This window comes from Erpetoichthys calabaricus, chromosome 3 (genome assembly GCF_900747795.2).
Source record: "Erpetoichthys calabaricus chromosome 3, fErpCal1.3, whole genome shotgun sequence".
Lineage (NCBI taxonomy): Eukaryota > Metazoa > Chordata > Cladistia > Polypteriformes > Polypteridae > Erpetoichthys > Erpetoichthys calabaricus.
Genome location: NC_041396.2, coordinates 175,153,145 through 175,171,766, shown reverse-complemented (window position 1 = coordinate 175,171,766; position 18,622 = coordinate 175,153,145). Strand labels below are relative to the sequence as shown.

General features: G+C 36.0%; 1 protein-coding gene across 2 annotated transcripts in view; it reads left to right on the top strand.

Moving 5' to 3' along the window:
- The window catches only part of mdn1 (midasin AAA ATPase 1), a 306,186-nt gene that overhangs the window by 75,609 nt on the left and 211,955 nt on the right, over positions 1-18,622 (top strand). For both annotated transcript variants that reach the window (XM_028791087.2, XM_051925449.1), the window contains exons 25-31: positions 2,802-3,010; positions 6,472-6,618; positions 7,570-7,711; positions 10,526-10,660; positions 15,280-15,403; positions 16,515-16,650; positions 16,924-17,054. In XM_028791087.2, coding sequence (XP_028646920.2) covers positions 2,802-3,010; positions 6,472-6,618; positions 7,570-7,711; positions 10,526-10,660; positions 15,280-15,403; positions 16,515-16,650; positions 16,924-17,054 — 1,024 coding nt within the window. The remainder of the gene's footprint in view (positions 1-2,801; positions 3,011-6,471; positions 6,619-7,569; positions 7,712-10,525; positions 10,661-15,279; positions 15,404-16,514; positions 16,651-16,923; positions 17,055-18,622) is intronic.

Genomic DNA, 18,622 nt, shown 5'->3' with positions numbered 1-18,622 from the left:
AACAAATACTTTGAAAACACATCAGATCTCAATGAGAAAAAAAGTCATGCTGGATATCTATACCAAAATGGACTAGGTAATGTGTTAGGAACGAAAGGATGCCACATTGTTTGATTGAAATGAAAATTATCAACCTACAGAGGGCTGATTTCAAAGATAACCCGAAAATCAAAGTGAAAAAATGATGCGGCAGGCTGGTCCATTTTGCTGAAATTTCATTGCAACAACTCAAAATTGTACTCAGTAGTTTGTGTTGTCCCTATATGCTTGTACAGTGAGGAACATAAGTATTTGAACACCCTGCAATTTTGCAAGTTCTCCCACTTAGAAATCCTGGAGGGATCTGAAATTCACATTGTAGGTGCATTCCCACTGTGAGAGACAGAATGTAAAAAAAAAAAAAAAAATTCAGGAAATCACATTGTATGATTTGTACAGAATTTATTTGTATTGCATATGGTAGTCCATATATGATATACTGGAAACAGTAGTATTTCAGCAGTGACATTAAGTTTATTGAATTAACAGAAAATATGCAATATGCATCATAACAAAATTACAGTTGCATAAATTTGGGCACCCCAACAGAGATATTACCTCAATACTTAGTTGAGCCTCCTTTCGATAATATAACAGCCTCTAGACGCCTCCTATAGCATTTGATGAGTGTCTGGATTCTGGATGGAGGTATTTTTGACCATTCTTCCCTACAAAATCTCTCCAGTTAAATTTGATGGCTGCCGAGCATGGACAGCCTGCTTCAAATCATCCCACAGATTTTCGATGATATTCAAGTCAGGGGACTATGACAGCCATTCTAGAACATTGTACTTCTCCCTCTGCATGAATGCCTTTGTAGATTTCGAACTGTGTTTTGGGTCATTGTCTTGTTGTAATATCCAGCCCCTGCGTAACTTCAACTTTGTGACTGATGCTTGAACATTATCCTGAAGAATTTGTTGATATTGGGTTGAATTCATCCAACCCTCGACTTTAACAAGGGCCCCCAGTCCTGTGTGAACTAGCCACACAGCCCCACAGCATGATGGAACCTCCACCAAATTTGACAGTAGGTAGCAGGTGTTTTTCTTGGAATGCAGTGTTCTTCTTCCGCCAGGCAAAGCGTTTTTTGTTATGACCAAATAACCCCAATTTTTTTCTCATCAGTCCAAAGCACTTTGTTCCAAAATTAATGTGGCTTATCTAAATGAGCATTTGCATACAACAAGTGACTCTGTTTGTGGCATGAGTGCAGAAAGGGCTTCTTTCTCATCACCCTGCCATACAGATGTTCTTTGTGCAAATTGCGCTGAATCGTAGAACGATGTACAGATACACCATCTGCAACAAGATGTTCTTGCAGGTCTTTGGAGGTGATCTGTGGGTTGTCTGTAACCATTCTCACAATCTTGCGCATAATCCGCTCCTGTATTTTTCTTGGCCTGCCAGACCTGCTAGGTTTAACAGCAGCTGTGCCTGTGGCCTTCCATTTCCTGATTACATTCCTTACAGTTGAAACTAACAGTTTAAACCATGATACTGAACAAGCTTTGTTTTCAGATCTTTTGAGAGTTGCATTGAGCATCCCATGCTGTCACTCTTCAGAGGAGAGTCAAGAGGAAGCACAACTTGCAATTGACCACCTTAAATACCTTTTCTCATGATTGGACACGCCTGTCTGAGGTTCAAGGCTTAACGAGCTAATCCAACCAATTTGGTGTTGCAAGTAATCAGTTTTGAGCAGTTACATGCATTCAAATCAGCAAAATTACAAGGGGACCCACATTTTTGCACAGCTATTTTTTCACATTTGATTTAATTTCATACAACTAAATACTGCTTCACTAAAAATCTTTGTTCGGAAAACACACCAGTACTCAGATGTTCCTAGGAAATGAAAGACATACCACTGTTATCTTTTTTTTTTTTTTTTTTGTTGAAAGTAGAGTAAATTATTATGCAGGCTGAGAGGGGTTCCCAAACGTTTTCATATGACTGTATGTTTATGTTGAACAGGGCATGAGCATGATGATGGTCTAAGGCAAAAAATAAATAAAACCCACAAATCATATTATATTAAATTATATTTTGGGATCTACAAAGTATTATGGTAATGAGAAATTGATATGTTTGGTTATTTTTGTGAGAAAGGGGGGTATGTGGATGAAAGTAGTGTTGTATAACATGAGAAGAATGAAGAAATCCAAGGAAACTGATTTTGAAAGCTATAGATATAGAATCTAAACTGTAACTGTGTAAAACCAGATTGTTTGCGGTGGTGGTAGCTGTTGCCTCTTCAGCAGCTTTCTATTTTCCCATTACCCACATAATTATTTTGTGGTCCTCTATTATTTAAACTTTTAATTGTAAATTTCAAATTTTCCACATGGATTATTTCTGGAGCAGTTCATCAGTACACATTTTTATATTCTGTCTTTGGTGTGCAGTTTTTCTTTTTGGAATATTGTTGGGTAAAACTGAGTTTCTTCAATGTATCATCTTCAATGGGATTGTTATTTTCTGAAACAGCCTAGGCATCCAGATAACTTTAAAGCTCTTACATGGACATCAGTGACAGTTAAAATCTGTAAATCCAAGGGAAATTAGTTTTGTATCGGACAAGTGCTTTTTGAAAATAAAATCACCCACAATTTAAAAAAAAAAAATAATGTGTCTTTTTATTTCTTCATTTTTCTTTTTCTCATTAAATAAAACTGAACCAAATAGTTCTTATTTTTGGCATCAAAATAACTTGATATTTTGAATCATATTGCGTATATATATTTTTTTGTTTATTTAAGGTGTCCTCATTGATGCCATGCGAAAGGGTTACTGGATCATTCTGGATGAGCTCAATCTTGCACCCACTGATGTACTGGAAGCTCTGAATAGACTCCTAGATGACAATCGTGAACTTTTTGTAACTGAGACACAAGAAACCGTAAAAGCACATCCAAGGTTCATGCTTTTTGCTACACAAAATCCTCCTGGTCTTTATGGAGGCAGAAAGGTATTATATACTAGTGTAAAATCTATGTAATATTTAAGTTTAGTTAGATAATGATCTCTCTTGCATCATCTCCTAAAATACCTGTGTTTACATTTTACTCATTTTATTTTATTGTTTTTATTCTCCTTCTCCATTCAATTTGTAGTACAGAAAATTTAAGTTATTGCACAAATAGAGTATTGTGTTCTACAGCACCATTATTTTTAAAACTAGGGAGCTTCGCCCCCTGCTTGCTTCGCTCGCCATCCCCCTTGTTTGGTTCTCTGGATACACACTTTTAAGATTTTGTTTTTCTTTGAATTGTTGCTATTTCATTAGTTTCACTTTTATTTCAGAATTTCTGTAAAAGCAATATTTGTAATCTTGCGAGTCCCAATATGCTGAATCTTTTTAATGAGGTCAGGATAGGTTTCTCTGTTTGGAATTTCAGCACAGACAAAACGATCTACATCATCAGCAGTTAATATTATTTATTTTTTTTTTTTTTACAAAGTAAAAAAGTAAGTAGAGTTCTGCATTGGACTCCTGTCTGTAAAGTCGTGCTATTTTCCTCTCACAGTTCCAAAAGTACATGGGGTTACCAAGGTGATACCCCAGCTTTTGTCTAGGTTTTTGTACAAGGGCTGGACAGAATGTTTTTGACTCCTGGGGTAAATGTAACTTTTTAAATAAGCAAACAGGTAAATATATATACATGAACAAAGTAACCAATAAATGCATGTGCGGTAAACTCCGTTTTTGAAATTCTCAAGATTCTTTATTTGTCACATGCATAGTTATACAGGACAAATGCATCCTGATCTGCTTATCAAAAACTGTGCAAAGTTAGAATATCAGTTAAATTAACAAAAAGTCATAGATTGAAAGATAATAGTATAGTAGAACATAATAAATAAGTAAAATTATGTGAATAAGGTAGAATTAAGTGTTAAGGTGCAATAGTGTAGTAATTATTGTGCAAAACCAAAGTTAGACTGGTGCATAGTTAAATGAGGCAGTTTGTTTGTTTGCGCTACTGTGATCTTTACTTTCTTTTTTTTTTAGATTTTTCTAATTTTCCTACTTTCATATCCTTTAACTTTCTCCACAGTTGTATAGTGCTGTTTTTTTTTTTTTTTTTTTTTTTTGAGCCTTTCTAATTTCACTGGTTTCATAGTCTCTAACCTGCTCTGCATGTGTTTAGTGCCAACGTTTGTATAGTCATTATGAAGTTCCACTTTGTCATTTTACTCATTGTCTTTTAATTCTGAGCTGTACAGTACAATACATAGAACAGAATAAATCCTCAATACAGTATAAAAATAAAAATTCTAGAAGTACGGAGTAGAATTTCACATTAGATGATATCACATAGTATGATTTGGATTTGTTTTAAATCCTGGAGACCTCCTTCATCAAGCTGCCTCCCCCATTTTGCCATTCCACATCTGAAATAGCACTAATCCGATGAAAGGACCCCTCATTCCCACATTCCCATTCATCAGGGATGACTTTACCTTAGGCAGGCAATCTACAATTTAAAGAGATTGTTATTTTCTTGTGAATTCTTACATATGGATTATTTTCACTTTAAAAACTTTTGTAAAACAATACTTGTTTCTTTATTTCCTGCCTCGCGCGAGCTTACATCTCTTTCTTCCCAGACGTGTAATACTGCTCGTGTTGTGAAGGGTGTTGCGGCTGAACGTACGATAAGGATATGCCTTTGGATCATTTGCTGTCTTTTTGCTGCTTGCTAGCTGCCTCTTCTGCCTGTCGCATGTCGTTGTTTTAAGAGTTGGGAACACATGATGCTTGCCTGCCAAAAGCAATCCAACAACTGCTAGCTTAGAGGTCTGTTGACTTGTTTTAAATGATGGCTCACTGCCTGGTCTTGCGTGACGTTGTAAAAGCATACCTGTCTTTTATTTCTGGCCACGGGCGAGGTTTATTTCTTTCTTGCAGGATGTATAACGCTGCTCACGTTTAGTTGGGGTAGCTGCTATCGCAGCTTTCTCCACATGTGTATAGTGCAGGGGTGGGCAAAGTCATTCCTGGATGGCCGCAGTGGCTGCAGGTTTTTGTTCTAACCTACTTGCTTAATAAGAAGCACTTACTGCTATAGAAACACTTCTGCTTCATTTTAGTTGTCTCCCTCATTAAGATTTTGAACCCTTATTGCTTGAACAGCTGCATTCTCTGTTTTTAATTGCTCCTTATTAGCAATAAGATGCAAATGACAAAAGAAACCAGCAGTTATCCATTTTGCTTGTTACCCTTTACATCTGTGTGTATTTATCGTGCACTATTTGGTTTAATTAAATACTTGGAACGAAAGAGAAGAGAAAAAAGTGAAGGATTGAGAATTACCCATTCATTATACACTTCAAAGTATTTGGATGATATCCTTAGAATGGAAAAAAATCTAGGATATGAGAATGACTTGACAAAGCAGAGTTAAACACTAATAAGCCATGAAATGTAATTATTGGCAAGGATTGTTTTCTAATTAAGCAACTGGGTTGGAACAAAAACCCGCAGCCACTGCGGCCCTCCAGGAACGACTTTGCCCACCCCTGGTATAGCGCATTGAGCCTTTCTAATTTCACTGGTTTCATAGTCTCTAACCTGCTCTGCATGTGTTTAGCGTCAACGTTTGTAAACGTCTTTATGAAGTTCTACTTTCTTTTATTCATTGTCTTTTAATTCTGAGCCGGATTGGACATAATTTTTTTTTTTTCCAATTCCACTTGTTCCGGGCTGATAATTACTTTCCTTATTTTTCTGAATTTGCACCTTAATTATTCTTTTTTGCTCTTTTTTCTGTCCAACGCATTTGAGTCTCTTTTAAAAGCGCCCAATTGGATGTGCTTTTTTTCCATTCCACTTGTTCCGGGCTGATCATCACTTTCCTTATTTTCTAAATTTGCACCTAGATTATTGTTTTTCTTTTTAGCCTTTTTTTCTCTCCATCGCCTTTGGGTCTCTGTTCTCTGCGCTTTTCTTTCTTCTTCGTTTAATCGTTGACGTTTCATTTCTACCCTATTCATTTCTACTGTATTGACCTTATACACTTTATATGCACTGAGAGCCCTGGAGCTGTGTGAGCTGCATGACTGCCTTTACACTACTGATTTGTTTTTTTTGATATTGCTTGTAAGTAGGGTGTGTCTTGCAAGACTCTCGTTCTATGTTCCCGTGAGACGCACTGTGGCACGTCTCTTTCGTTTCGCGGGTCTTTAAATTATCTTCCGAGAAGATCACGTATCGTAGACTATCGGGACAGGGGACAGGATTTCTTTTTGTAATAGAGAGACACCTATCATAATATTCTTTCAGAAACTATTGTGTTGTTCTGCTTATCCTCTGTTTCAGTTAGTAGTTATTTAAGTGATTTTCTCTACCTATGAAACAAATGAAAAGGTAATGAAATTCTGTAAAACATTCTCCACTAGCTATAGAGATCGTGTTTTATATTATAGGTGTTATCAAGAGCTTTTAGGAATCGTTTTGTTGAGCTCCACTTCAGTGAACTGCCAAGTGCAGAATTGGAAACAATCCTTCACCAGCGATGCAGTCTACCCCCCTCTTACTGTAGCAAACTGGTTAAAGTAATGCTGGATTTACAGGTAGGCTTTTTTTTTTTGTTTTTATTATGTTACTGCTTGTGGGAATGAGATACTTTTGTTCATCTACAGAATTATAACTGCTCTTGTAGGTGGTTAGGTATCCACAATTTTTTTCTGTAATTTAATTTAAACTTTTGAGTAGTTAAAACAATGGCAACTCTATTATATAGGAGTTCCCAGGAAAATTTACACTATATTTATTAAAATATTTATTGGACAGTTAGGTACTGTTGCCATACCTTTTTGTTTTTCTTCATCTCGGTTAAATTCATTATCCTTCCTAACAACCCTTAATTTGTATAACATTGTAAGTAACACCATGTACATTTGTTAACTGCATGTAAATATAAATTACTGATTACTTCTCTGAGATGATAAAATGAAATTAAAGCCCATTGTTTAAAAGATATATCTTTTCAAAACTCTGTTTTGAGGGACAACTACAATGCACCAGGAATTGCATTATGCTGCAATACCAAGCCAAACATTTCCAATTAGCCACAGCTAATCGGATTTAATTAGCCAATCCTTCCTTTTAATTTTAACTGAAGTATAGAATGCATTGAAAATTGTTTTGGGCAGTACTCATGTTTGGTGGTATTGTTACCATTTATTGCATGGTGTACTAATAATTTGGACCACAGAGCATCTGTAGGTGGAGCTCTTTAAGCAACCCATTCCAGAGCATTATAATGACACTTTTATTTTCATTTCTGTTTTGTTTTGAATCGATGATACCTTCTCTAAGGAATAATAATTTTATGAAGTGAAAGTAGTACACAAAGGTCTTATTAACATGTTTCTTCTTGTAGAATTGTTGCAATCTTTATAATAACGGTAGTTTTCATGAAGCAAGTGGGCAACCTATAATAGAATTTAATGGATTTTTTTAATCTATTAACCAACCATTAGTTTATTGATGGAATTCAAAAAGCCTTTTCTTTATTTCAGTCTCATCGTAGAGGATCCACTGTATTTGCAGGCAAACATGGCTTTATCACTTTGAGAGATCTCTTCAGATGGGCTGAGCGATATAGGCTCACTGTTGAGACTGAGGACAACTATGACTGGCTTCAACATTTGGCAGATGATGGTATGCTGATTCATGTTTCTTTCAACAACAACAAAAAAAAAGTATGGCTCATCCATTTTAGCTTTACATGTTGCTTTGTATCTCTTTTTTCCAAATAATAATCCATTTGTTCATTCATTCTTTCAATGACTAAACCTTCTTAATTCAGTCAAATAGTACAGGTAGGGTAAAACTGTTAAGTAGTAATTCTTACCACAAAATATTAAAAACTGCAGAAAGAAAAAATTGAAAAAGGCATGACTTAATAATATGACTGTTTACATGCTCCCATTAAGTGCATTTGTAGCTTTTGTTTTAAGCAAGATACCCTAATATTTTCAAAAAACAAAGCAAACATATGATACTCGTTATTTACATGCATAGTTGTTTGTTTTTTTAAAATAAAAAAATATTACAGTAAAGACAAGACAAAATCCATCCATATCACACTTGCCCAACAAATTTGAGAACAAGGAGATGATGCTGGGGTGGTGGCATCATTCCTGTTGGGCATATGGTTGATTACTGTTGGGAGTGAGAGGGTGATGGAGAAGAAAGAGGTGAAGGAAGAAAGGCCAAATTCTTTGAGCTCCGTTGCTCTGTCGACCACGTCTTCTACCTCTTGCTGTCTTCCTTTGGAACAGGAAGGTGAAAGAAGCAAGAGGTTGTAGGTTGTAAGGGCCCAGAGGTAGGTTCTCTACATAAAAGAACAATAAGATGGCATCCTGTTTGACTTTATTTTTTTTATTTTTTTTTTTTTTATAAATAACTCCCTGAAGCACTCAATATAATATGCCACATTTATTCTTAAAATAATACTATACCAAAAATTATAAGGTTCTTCAGTTGTGTTTGTGGAGAACAAAAATAACTACATTTTTTGGCAGAAGTTGACCCAATGTTGACCAGTGTAGGGCAGCAGTAAACTGTATCAAACATACCCATGAAAAAAATCTTGCATTACTCCTGTTGTGTAGTCTGCTTGTTAGTTCACCCCGTTGTATTTTCACAATGTCCAAAACACTTTTTTGCTAAAATATTGTTCAATAATTAACTTTTGGAAAATGAAAGGAAGCCTGTTCACACAAGATTGCGCCTTTTGAAGACTTCACCTAGTCACTGTCTGCATAGACTTGCACATTGTTTCCTTGTCTGCATTTTTTTCCTCCAGGAAATTTGTTTCCACCCACTTCCCAAAGATGTGTGAAAATAATCTGCAGTTGTAAATTAATGCTGTGCAAGTTTCAGTGTGTATGTCTGTTAGCCAAGTGATGGACTGTTACTAGGTTTGGTTGAGGTATATTTTTAAACATGCTTAATCCAGTTTAAGGTTCTTGTGGACCTGTATATGTTTTGGCAGCATTATGGTGGTAGTCCTTAACCCATACTGCTTTACTGCACACTGTGAACATTACTATGTACATCATACATGCCTACAGCATTTGGAAGCTAATTTCTTGTCTGCATTTTCTGGCATTCAAAAAGATGAAATTGAGACAGTTTTGGCCATGATGGCAATCACCATCTTGCTTACATACTTGTTTATTGGAATGGAAATTATTAAATTGTTTCCTGCTTTGCTGCTTCAGTATAGACAAGGGACTATATGCTTCATGGTGCATTTTTCTGCAGATTCCAAAGAAATTAATTTGTTAAAGCATTCTAAACTATTTTCACTATATTACACATGTAACAAATTTCTTTTTAGTTTTTTGTTAATTTAATAGTGGAATTTTTAAATGCAATTCTGTTGCTATATGGCTTACAGAAAATGTTTATGAAAATGATTATTAATTTCCATTTACAGTAATCCCTCGCTATATCGCGCTTCGCCTTTCGCGGCTTCACTCCATCGCGGATTTTATATGTAAGCATATTTAAATATATATCGCGGATTTTTCGCTGCTTCGCGGGTTTCTGCGGACAATGGGTCTTTTAATTTCTGGTACATGCTTCCTCAGTTGGTTTGCCCAGTTGATTTCATACGAGGGACGCTATTGGCAGATGGCTGAGAAGCTACCCAACTTACTTTCTCTCTCTCTCTTGCGCTGACGTAGGGGCGTGTGAGCAGGGGGGCTGTTCGCACACCTAGACGATACGGACGCTCGTCTAAAAATGCTGAAAGATTATCTTCACGTTTGCTATCTTTTGTGCAGCTGCTTCCTGAAACGACATGCTGCCCAGTGCTTCGCATACTTAAAAGCACGAAGGGCACGTATTGATTTTTTTTATCTGTCTCTCTCTATCTCTCTCTTTCTCTCTCTCTCTGCTCCTGACGGAGGGGGTGTGAGCTGCCGCCTTCAACAGCTTTGTGCCGTGGTGCTTCGCATACTTAAAAGCCAAACAGCCCTATTGATTTGTTTGCTCCTTTGAAGAGGAAGATATGTTTGCATTCTTTTAATTGTGAGACTGAACTGTCATCTCTGTCTTGTCATGGAGCACAGTTTAAACTTTTGAAAAAGAGACAAATGTTTGTTTGCAGTGTTTGAATAACGTTCCTGTCTCTCTACAACCTCCTGTGTTTCTGTGCAAATCTGTGACCCAAGCATGACAATATAAAAATAACCATATAAACATATGGTTTCTACTTCGCGGATTTTCTTATTTCGCGGGTGGCTCTGGAACGCAACCCCCGCGATGGAGGAGGGATTACTGTATTATAAAATTTTATTTTGTTTTTAAATATCAATGGTATCAAATTTCTTATTGGTCTGATCTGTAATATATGAGAAGTGTTTTTTTAATGTTTGTTAATGATTTTTCCACATTACTGAAATGTTTTCTTTTTACTTTATTCATGTCTTACAAAAGAATATTTATATTTTTCAATTTCAGGATTTATGCTTCTTGCTGGTCGAGTAAGGAGACCTGAAGAAGCCATGATTATTAGGACAGTGTTAGAGAAACATTTTAAGAGGAAAATAAACCCGGATTCGATATTTTCCATTGACAATATAAAAAGACAATTGAGTAAGTAATTAGTTTTGAAACCCTTAAGTTTATGGTGAATATTTTGTTTTTAATATCGAATTTAAGTTTTACATATAGTCCTTGCTTTTTTGGTAGTGAAAGCAAATTGCATTATTACTATTTTAAATAAATGAAAATATTTTTAAAATAAATTGAAAGTATGCATCAGTTAATGCATTACTACTAATTTGTTAAATAAATGTTTTAAGACTTTTACGTCTATGCTTTTATTTTTGACACCAAATGTAAACTTTTTAGTATACTATATTTTATTTCATTTCGTATGCTTTTTTTCAGTGTTGTTCATTGTGGTATTGTGGTATAACGGATCCTCAGCTTAACATTTTAGTGGCCGGGTTTTTTTAATTAATAAATAAATAAGTTAATAGTCTGCTCGATATCCATAGGTGTTCACGCTTGGGCAGCTGTGGGAGGTTGGTGAGGTGATTGAGGTGAGACACACCTGCACGTGAGGGTACGGTCTGTTTCGAGTGCTTCATTGACTTTCTGAGGTGTGCGACTGAGGTGCTGTGCCCATGGAGGCATATAAGGGAGAGCCAGCACGAGAAATAAAAAAAGACAAAAGGAGGAAAAATAGAATGCCCAGGGAGACGGAAGGACAAGCAAGAGACAGAGTTTAAAGGGAAAGGAGAGAACGAGTGAGCGAGAGTGCCTGTGCTGCAAGGAGCGAGAGGCAGGTGGTTGGGAATAAGCTTTAGGGCTGTAGAAGCCTGAGGTGGAAGACAGGGTACTCCTACTGAATGATTCCCAGGGAGTTTGAGAGGCCCGACATGCAGTGTCTCCCAAAGATGCTGAGGAACTGGCAGCAAGGGACATAGGCAGCTCAGCGTGTTGCCCCAGGATTGCTGATGGCTGGGCAATGGGGACATGAGCCAATGAGCCAGTATGTGATGGCTGACTGCACCCATTGGGTGGTATCTCCTCCTTCTGTGAAGTCTGAATAGGATAAAGGAAGGAGGCTCCATATTTAAAAAGGACCAGATTTGGGGCTAAAAGTTTTGTGGATCGTCTTTGGCTTTTAACCTCTGATTTTAATGGAGATTTATTTGATTTTAACCTCCACCTTCACTTCTTTTTATTGGATTATATACTTATTGAGCATTTTGTACTGCACTGTTTTGAACACTTTTTGATTTGGATTGAAATTAATAAAAGCACTTATCACTTTCACACCTACCCCCTTGCTTTGTGTGTTGTGTCCTCATATGCTGGCTCATCCTTGTGTATGTTATTGGCGGTACGAGAGGCTCCTTACAGCAACTGGGAGTGTGGAGCCTACCTGCACCATCACAGGTATCCTATAATAAAACCTGTTTAGATGCACTGCACTGTTTTGAACACTTTGGTTTGGACTGATTTTAATAGAAGCACATTTCACTTTCACACCTAACCCTTGCTTTGTGTGTTGTGTCCTCATCCACTGGCTCATCCACTGGTACGTTATTGGCAGTAGCAGGTGCAAGAGGCTCCCTAGATCAACTGGGAGAGTGGAGCCTACCTGCACCATCACAGATATCCTATAATAAAACTTGTTTATATAAAAATGCTTGCAAAAGCTTTTTGTATTTTTCTCATTTTCTTTAGGACAGAATCAACTCTAAGTACTCATACTTGGAGATGTTGCAAGAACTGATATTTTGGTAATAACTTGGTACCAAAGTCCAAAAAACACAATGTTTCCAGCTCTTTTACTTGATTGGTAGTACAGAGAAAGTCAGTACTACACTCATGCGTGACTGCAAGTAGACAAATTACTCCAGATGGCACAATAATACACGTGAAACACATACGTAAAAACTACACACAAAAATAGCTCAAAATGGCGATGCAATAGTTTCAACACATATTGAAAAGAAAAATAGCAGTGGTCATGTTTGGAAATGCATTTGAGTGTATAAAAGAAACTTTCAGTGCATGAGTGCAGGAATCATACTTGTTAGTATAATTTGTAAGTGAAAGCTCACATCATATACTCGAATGGAACGCTGAAGAATGTAATGCTGTTGTACAGTCATAAATGTTATAAAGTACAAGGAATGACTGACAAATTTTCAAATTCCGGATTTGTACACAAGTATAAGAAATAGCAAATTCTGAACACTCCCACAAGAAGCCTTGAAAACAGGGATACCAGGTACAGATGCAGGAAAAAGCATTACTTGAAGGAATGTAAATATAGTGGAAGGAAAATGGGAGCACACATTTCCCAACCCTGTGACTGCTGGGAGTAGAGGCTGCTATTGTGGCCCTTGCAGGCTTGTCTTGCCCTTTGGTTGAAAAATGGGCCAGCAGCCTGGCAGGGACACCTGTGACTGAAGGAGAGGGGCAAAGAAAGGCCTGACTGGTGGTGGGTACTTCAGAGAAGAGCAAAAGTGACCTCAAAGTAGTCCAGGAGTCGGTTGTAAAAGAGGCCATTGGTCATTGCTTTGGTGAACTTGGAATCTGGAGTGTGGATGAGAGTTCACTTGGAAGGAGGAAGGAGAAAATGAGAAGGGCACGAAGGGAAGTGGATAGAAGATGTACCAAGAGGGAAGGTGTGAAGTGTCCTTTTCATTTTTGCATTACTGCTTTATTTGTTGGGTTTTGCCCCTAAAGTATTGTAACCTTCTTTATTCAGTTGTAATAAAACCTTTCTTCCCTTGTATTAGTTTCTGTGGCATTTTTTGGGGTTCGGAGACTGTGTAAGCACACCCCAGACCTCAAAAGGCCACATATGGGGAAAAAAAAAACCTTTTGAGGTTCACCCTTTCACAAGTTATGTAGAAAACTCCACACATGGCAAACTCCTGTACCCCAGATTAGACAATAGCATAGTTTTTTGCTTTGTTTGTCAATCTGTTGAACTGCATTTAACAAAGTGAAAAAGGTTTAAGAATTCAGAAAACAAATTAATGATTATAAACATCAGTGCCCCTGTTAACTTTATCTAGTTTGTTGGTGGAAGTGGAGCGTGTCCTCATATACAAAATGTCCTAAATCTCAAAAGGAAACTTACTTAGTGCATTTCTACACTTTATATTGTTTTCCACCAATCCTGTACATATTAAACTATTTTTTTATTAGTAGATTTTAAATGGGTATCATTTAGTTATTGTTTAGTTAATTAAATTTGCAAAACTTTTTTTTTTTTTTTTTTTTTTTGCCCATTGTGCTACAAGTATCACAAAAAAAAACTAATTCCACATAATTTAACTTGGGTAGTTAAGTGGTAAAACCCTGTGTCTCTTTCACAATTGGTTATTCCCAACTTTAGCCAATTACAGAAATAAAAATAGGTGGTGTTCTGTGCAAACTTAGTGTGATGATGTAATTAATCAGTTGTGAGTGGTAACCATTTTTCCTTTAAAAACATTGGAATATGAGAGATGCGTTATTGGCTATCTACATAATCCTGATATGAAAAGTTAATCTCATTTTCATCAAATTTTAAACCATAGTTTCTGTCAATATGCAGATTTTATAGTTGTGATGAAGTAAAGCTGCTGTATACAGTGGTGTTTTTGCATGAAATTCTGGTGTGACGATACCTGTGTTTCCATTTATGTACTTTTTATAGACTTCTCAAATGTTAAAACACTTCGAAATGGAAGTATGTGGCAGACCAGTCTGATTTTGGTGGTGATAAGTAATGATGACCTAACTAGTGATTGTTCCACATATAATTAATATGGTTGCTGAAACAGCCAACTTCATTTGCTATGCATTGCATTTTAAAGAAAAAATGAGTTAAAATCCAATTTGAAAAATGGAAATGCTCATACAGCATAAAATAATAGTATGTGAGTGACTAACTTGCAGTCTGCAGTTTTACCTATATTAATTGATAACCTAATTAATGCATTTAAAGTCAGTCTTGTTAGAGAGCTAATAGTTAAGCATCCACAGGGACGTAAGCTAGCAGTAAATGTCAGATACTTAATAAAGTGACTTATTGACAGTTTGATTTGTATAACAATATAAATAGTTTCAAAAATGAGGAGAAATCATTTGATCCATCAAGTTTCTGCGGTTAGCAAAGTCATTCAAATATCACATCCAGGTGGTTCATTCTTTTCTGCTCAAGACTAAAGGTATTTTTCTTGTCCTGTTGGTGTACAGTATGCCTTTAACTCCTTGATTGAATTTGTTTGTCTTTACTGCCCATGCTAATACTGATTTTTTTTTTTGCAGACTGGTTTTTAGAATTGCACATCGTAATCCAAAAGAAGTCTTACTAGTCAAATACTGAGCTTTGGAATAATTTATACTAAGCAGTTTTTACAGTATACTGTAGCTAAAATTGTATTTGTCATAATTGTTTCTTCCTGGAAGGATGAGAATAATGTGGATTATAAACCTATATCTCAGTGTTTGATTCCTGCAGGATAGTCACCTGTCTGGTATTTTCAATTCATGTACGCTTTTTTTCCTGCATGTAGCACAAGTGTTGAGACATTTCTCCAATATAATAATCCTATTAAGCAATTAATTTAATGATTAACACATAAAATGTAGAATTATTTTATTGATATTTCTTTGTACCACATTAAATCAGTTTTGCTCATTTTAATAGGCTTAAAAAACTGATTGATGTAATTTTTCTGATTTCTTTTTCCCAGATCTTTGTGGTCTTCCTAATCAATTTAAGCATGTTGTTTGGACAAATGGAATGAGAAGGCTTGCTATTCTGGTGGGACGTGCATTGCAGTTTGGCGAACCTGTCCTCCTTGTTGGGGATACAGGGTAATTTATCTTCAAAACCTTTTTTGTTTTCGTGGTAAATGAATTGGTGCATAAACGAGACAGTAGTATTGCTATTCATTGTGTTCTTGTTCATTGTGTCAAGTGTCCCTTAGTCATCATCATCATCAAAAGGAATTTTGGCTAAATCTATTTGAATGCCATAAGTTGTGCTTCTGCACTTTTTCTGGCAGATAATAAATGATGAAGGATAAGTGACAACTTCAAGGGAGTAAATTTGCTTTGAATTTGTAATGTTTCCTTAATTGAAAACCATTCTAGCTTTGGTTTGGGCAACCTTGTCCCTGAATACTTTCAATGATTTTTCACAACAGGCAAGTTCTTAAATTGCTTACTATCTTTGTCATTTGTTGTATTTGTAATTTAATAATGAACCCCTCTCACTGATTACTCATAGTATGTGTTTTGCTATTCTATGCAATTCAGAAAGAACAATATTCTGTTGTGAAAGTGTCCATTCTGTATTTTGCCTCAGTTTAGTTCTCTAATAAAACTCTCTATTTTTAATTAACATATAATTAAGGTTCCAATAACAATGCAGCAAATACAGTATTAGCCAGGTGCAATCTGCACTGTGTTTGTCATAAAGTAGTAATTTTGAATAAAACATTTACAGTGAAGCTATTCAGGAACTGAGAAGCACCATTACACACTGATATAAAATACGTACTGCTCAGAATTTCTTAATCTTTATAGAACTATCAGGGTTAACAGAATTCTTTTTTTTTAAATGTTTTAGCAGCAGTCATTGTGTGCTAATTAAGAAATAAATTAAAACAAACACTTCTCTGTTACTATTGTCTAGTTTTATAGCATAATTGTCATAGTATTTTTTTGGTTGTTATTTGATCTTAATTTTTGCTTTGTTCTACACAACACTAAGAAAGATGGTCAAGTAGCTTGTCTTCTCAAAATGCTGTTTTTGATTTTTCTGGCATATTCATCACACTTTCTCTTTTTTTCTTTGTGCACCATTTACATCTTCATGTAATCTGATCAGTTTTAAAAATAAAACTGAGTATGGTATTTTTTTTTGTGAATTAAAGAGTATTCTTAATCTTGTAGTCACAGAAAGCATATTAATCTTTCACAGATGCGGAAAAACAACAATTTGCCAGCTCTTTGCTGCTCTGGCTGACCAAGAATTATTTGTTTTGAACTGCCATCTGCACATGGAAACATCTGACTTTCTTGGAGGATTGAGGCCAGTTAGGCATAAAAGTAAAGAGGTGTGTAGCAAAAGCTGAACTTTAGCTATGCTTATCATTGGCTAATAACCTGTGTAAATTAACACGTTTTGATGTTTTCATTTTGACTTGAAACTGTAGGTAATGGTTGCTACGGTTTTCTAATAATGTTTTTTTTTCTTATTTTTTGTTTGCAATAATTAACACTTAGGTTACACTGATGGATTCATTTTAATTCATACTATTTTAGAAGGCTATTTGATTTTCCTGTTAATATTAGCACATAGAAGTAAATATTGACATTAACTTACTTAGGAAAGTGATGATAACATGAAGCTTTTTGAATGGCGTGATGGTCCACTTGTATTAGCTATGAAAGAAGATGGGTTCTTCCTGATGGATGAGATTTCTTTAGCAGATGACTCTGTTCTGGAGCGACTTAACAGGTAAAAAAAAAAAAGGCTTTTTTTATTTCCCAAAATAATTTCCAAAGGCAGTAATGACTATTATGTTCTTAATACACTTTATAAAGATTTAAATTTGGAATGTTGTTTATTAACTCACTGAAAATTATATAGCAAAAGTTTTTGCTCCGTCAGATTTTTCTACTTTATAAATTTTCTAAACTAATTGTTAGGTAAGGGACCTTGACTGAAAAAAAAATACAGAAATTTGACATTTCTTTAGATTTTAAATGTATGAAATGCTTAATACTTCATGTGAAAAATGATTAGGCAGCAATAAATGCAAAAAAATTCCTGTAATTATGATCAGTTAGGGCAGCTTAGTGAAAACTAGATGTTTTTTTCACCATGAGCTGCTTGTTTCATAATAAGCCACAGTAGCTTAATAATTACATGGACTCAAAGTAGACCATTCCAAAACTTTCTTTTTAATGCTTTGATACAGGGCAGGGCATTGACTGAAGTTCCAGAATTTCTTCATTTGCATTATATGGATTTAATTTTCTTTCATTAGAGCCCAAAATCATTTTAGATGATGATGTATCACTTCCCTTGCTGACAGTCATAAACCACTTTTATCTAAAGGTTCTAATGAACTTCTTTTGATCTTTGAACGACCACTTCATTAATAGAGCAGATTTGACATTAGTCAGGCCTACTTGTTAACGAGTTTATCTAGACCGTTTAACTGCAATTATTCTTTGAACTAGCTTGAGCTCACTAGAGTAGCAGGTAGAAGATTTCATGTTTTTTGCATGAACATCTCACTCTTCTCTATACAGTGATCCCTCGCTATATCGCGCTTCGCCTTTCATGGCTTCACTCTATCGCGGATTTTATATGTAAGCATATTTAAATATATATTGCGGATTTTTTGCTGGTTCGCGGATTTCTGCGGACAATGGGTCTTTTAATTTCTGGTACATGCTTCCTCAGTTGGTTTGCCCAGTTGATTTCATACAAGGGACGCTATTGGCAGATGGCTGAGAAGCTACCCAACTTACTTTCTCTCTCTCTTGCGCTGACTTTCTCTGATCCTGATGTAGGGGGTGTGAGCAGGGGGGCTGTTCGCACACCTAGACGATACTGACGCTCGTCTAAAAATGCTGAAAGATTATCTTCACGTTGGCTACCTTCTGTGCAGCTGCTTCGTGAAGCGACATGCTGCACGGTGCTTCGCATACTTAAAAGCTCGAAGGGCACGTATTGATTTTTTTTATCTGTCTCTCTCTCTCTCTCTCTCTCTGCTCCTGACGGAGGGGGTGTGAGCTGCCACCTTCAACAGCTTTGTGCCGCGGTGCTTCGCATACTTAAAAGCCAAACAGCCCTATTGATTTGTTTGCTCCTTTGAAGAGGAAGATATGTTTGCATCCTTTTAATTGTGAGACTGAACTGTCATCTCTGTCTTGTCATGGAGCACAGTTTAAACTTTTGAAAAAGAGACAAATGTTTGTTTGCAGTGTTTGAATAACGTTCCTGTCTCTCTACAACCTCCTGTGTTTCTGCGCAAATCTGTGACCCAAGCATGACAATATAAAAATAACCATATA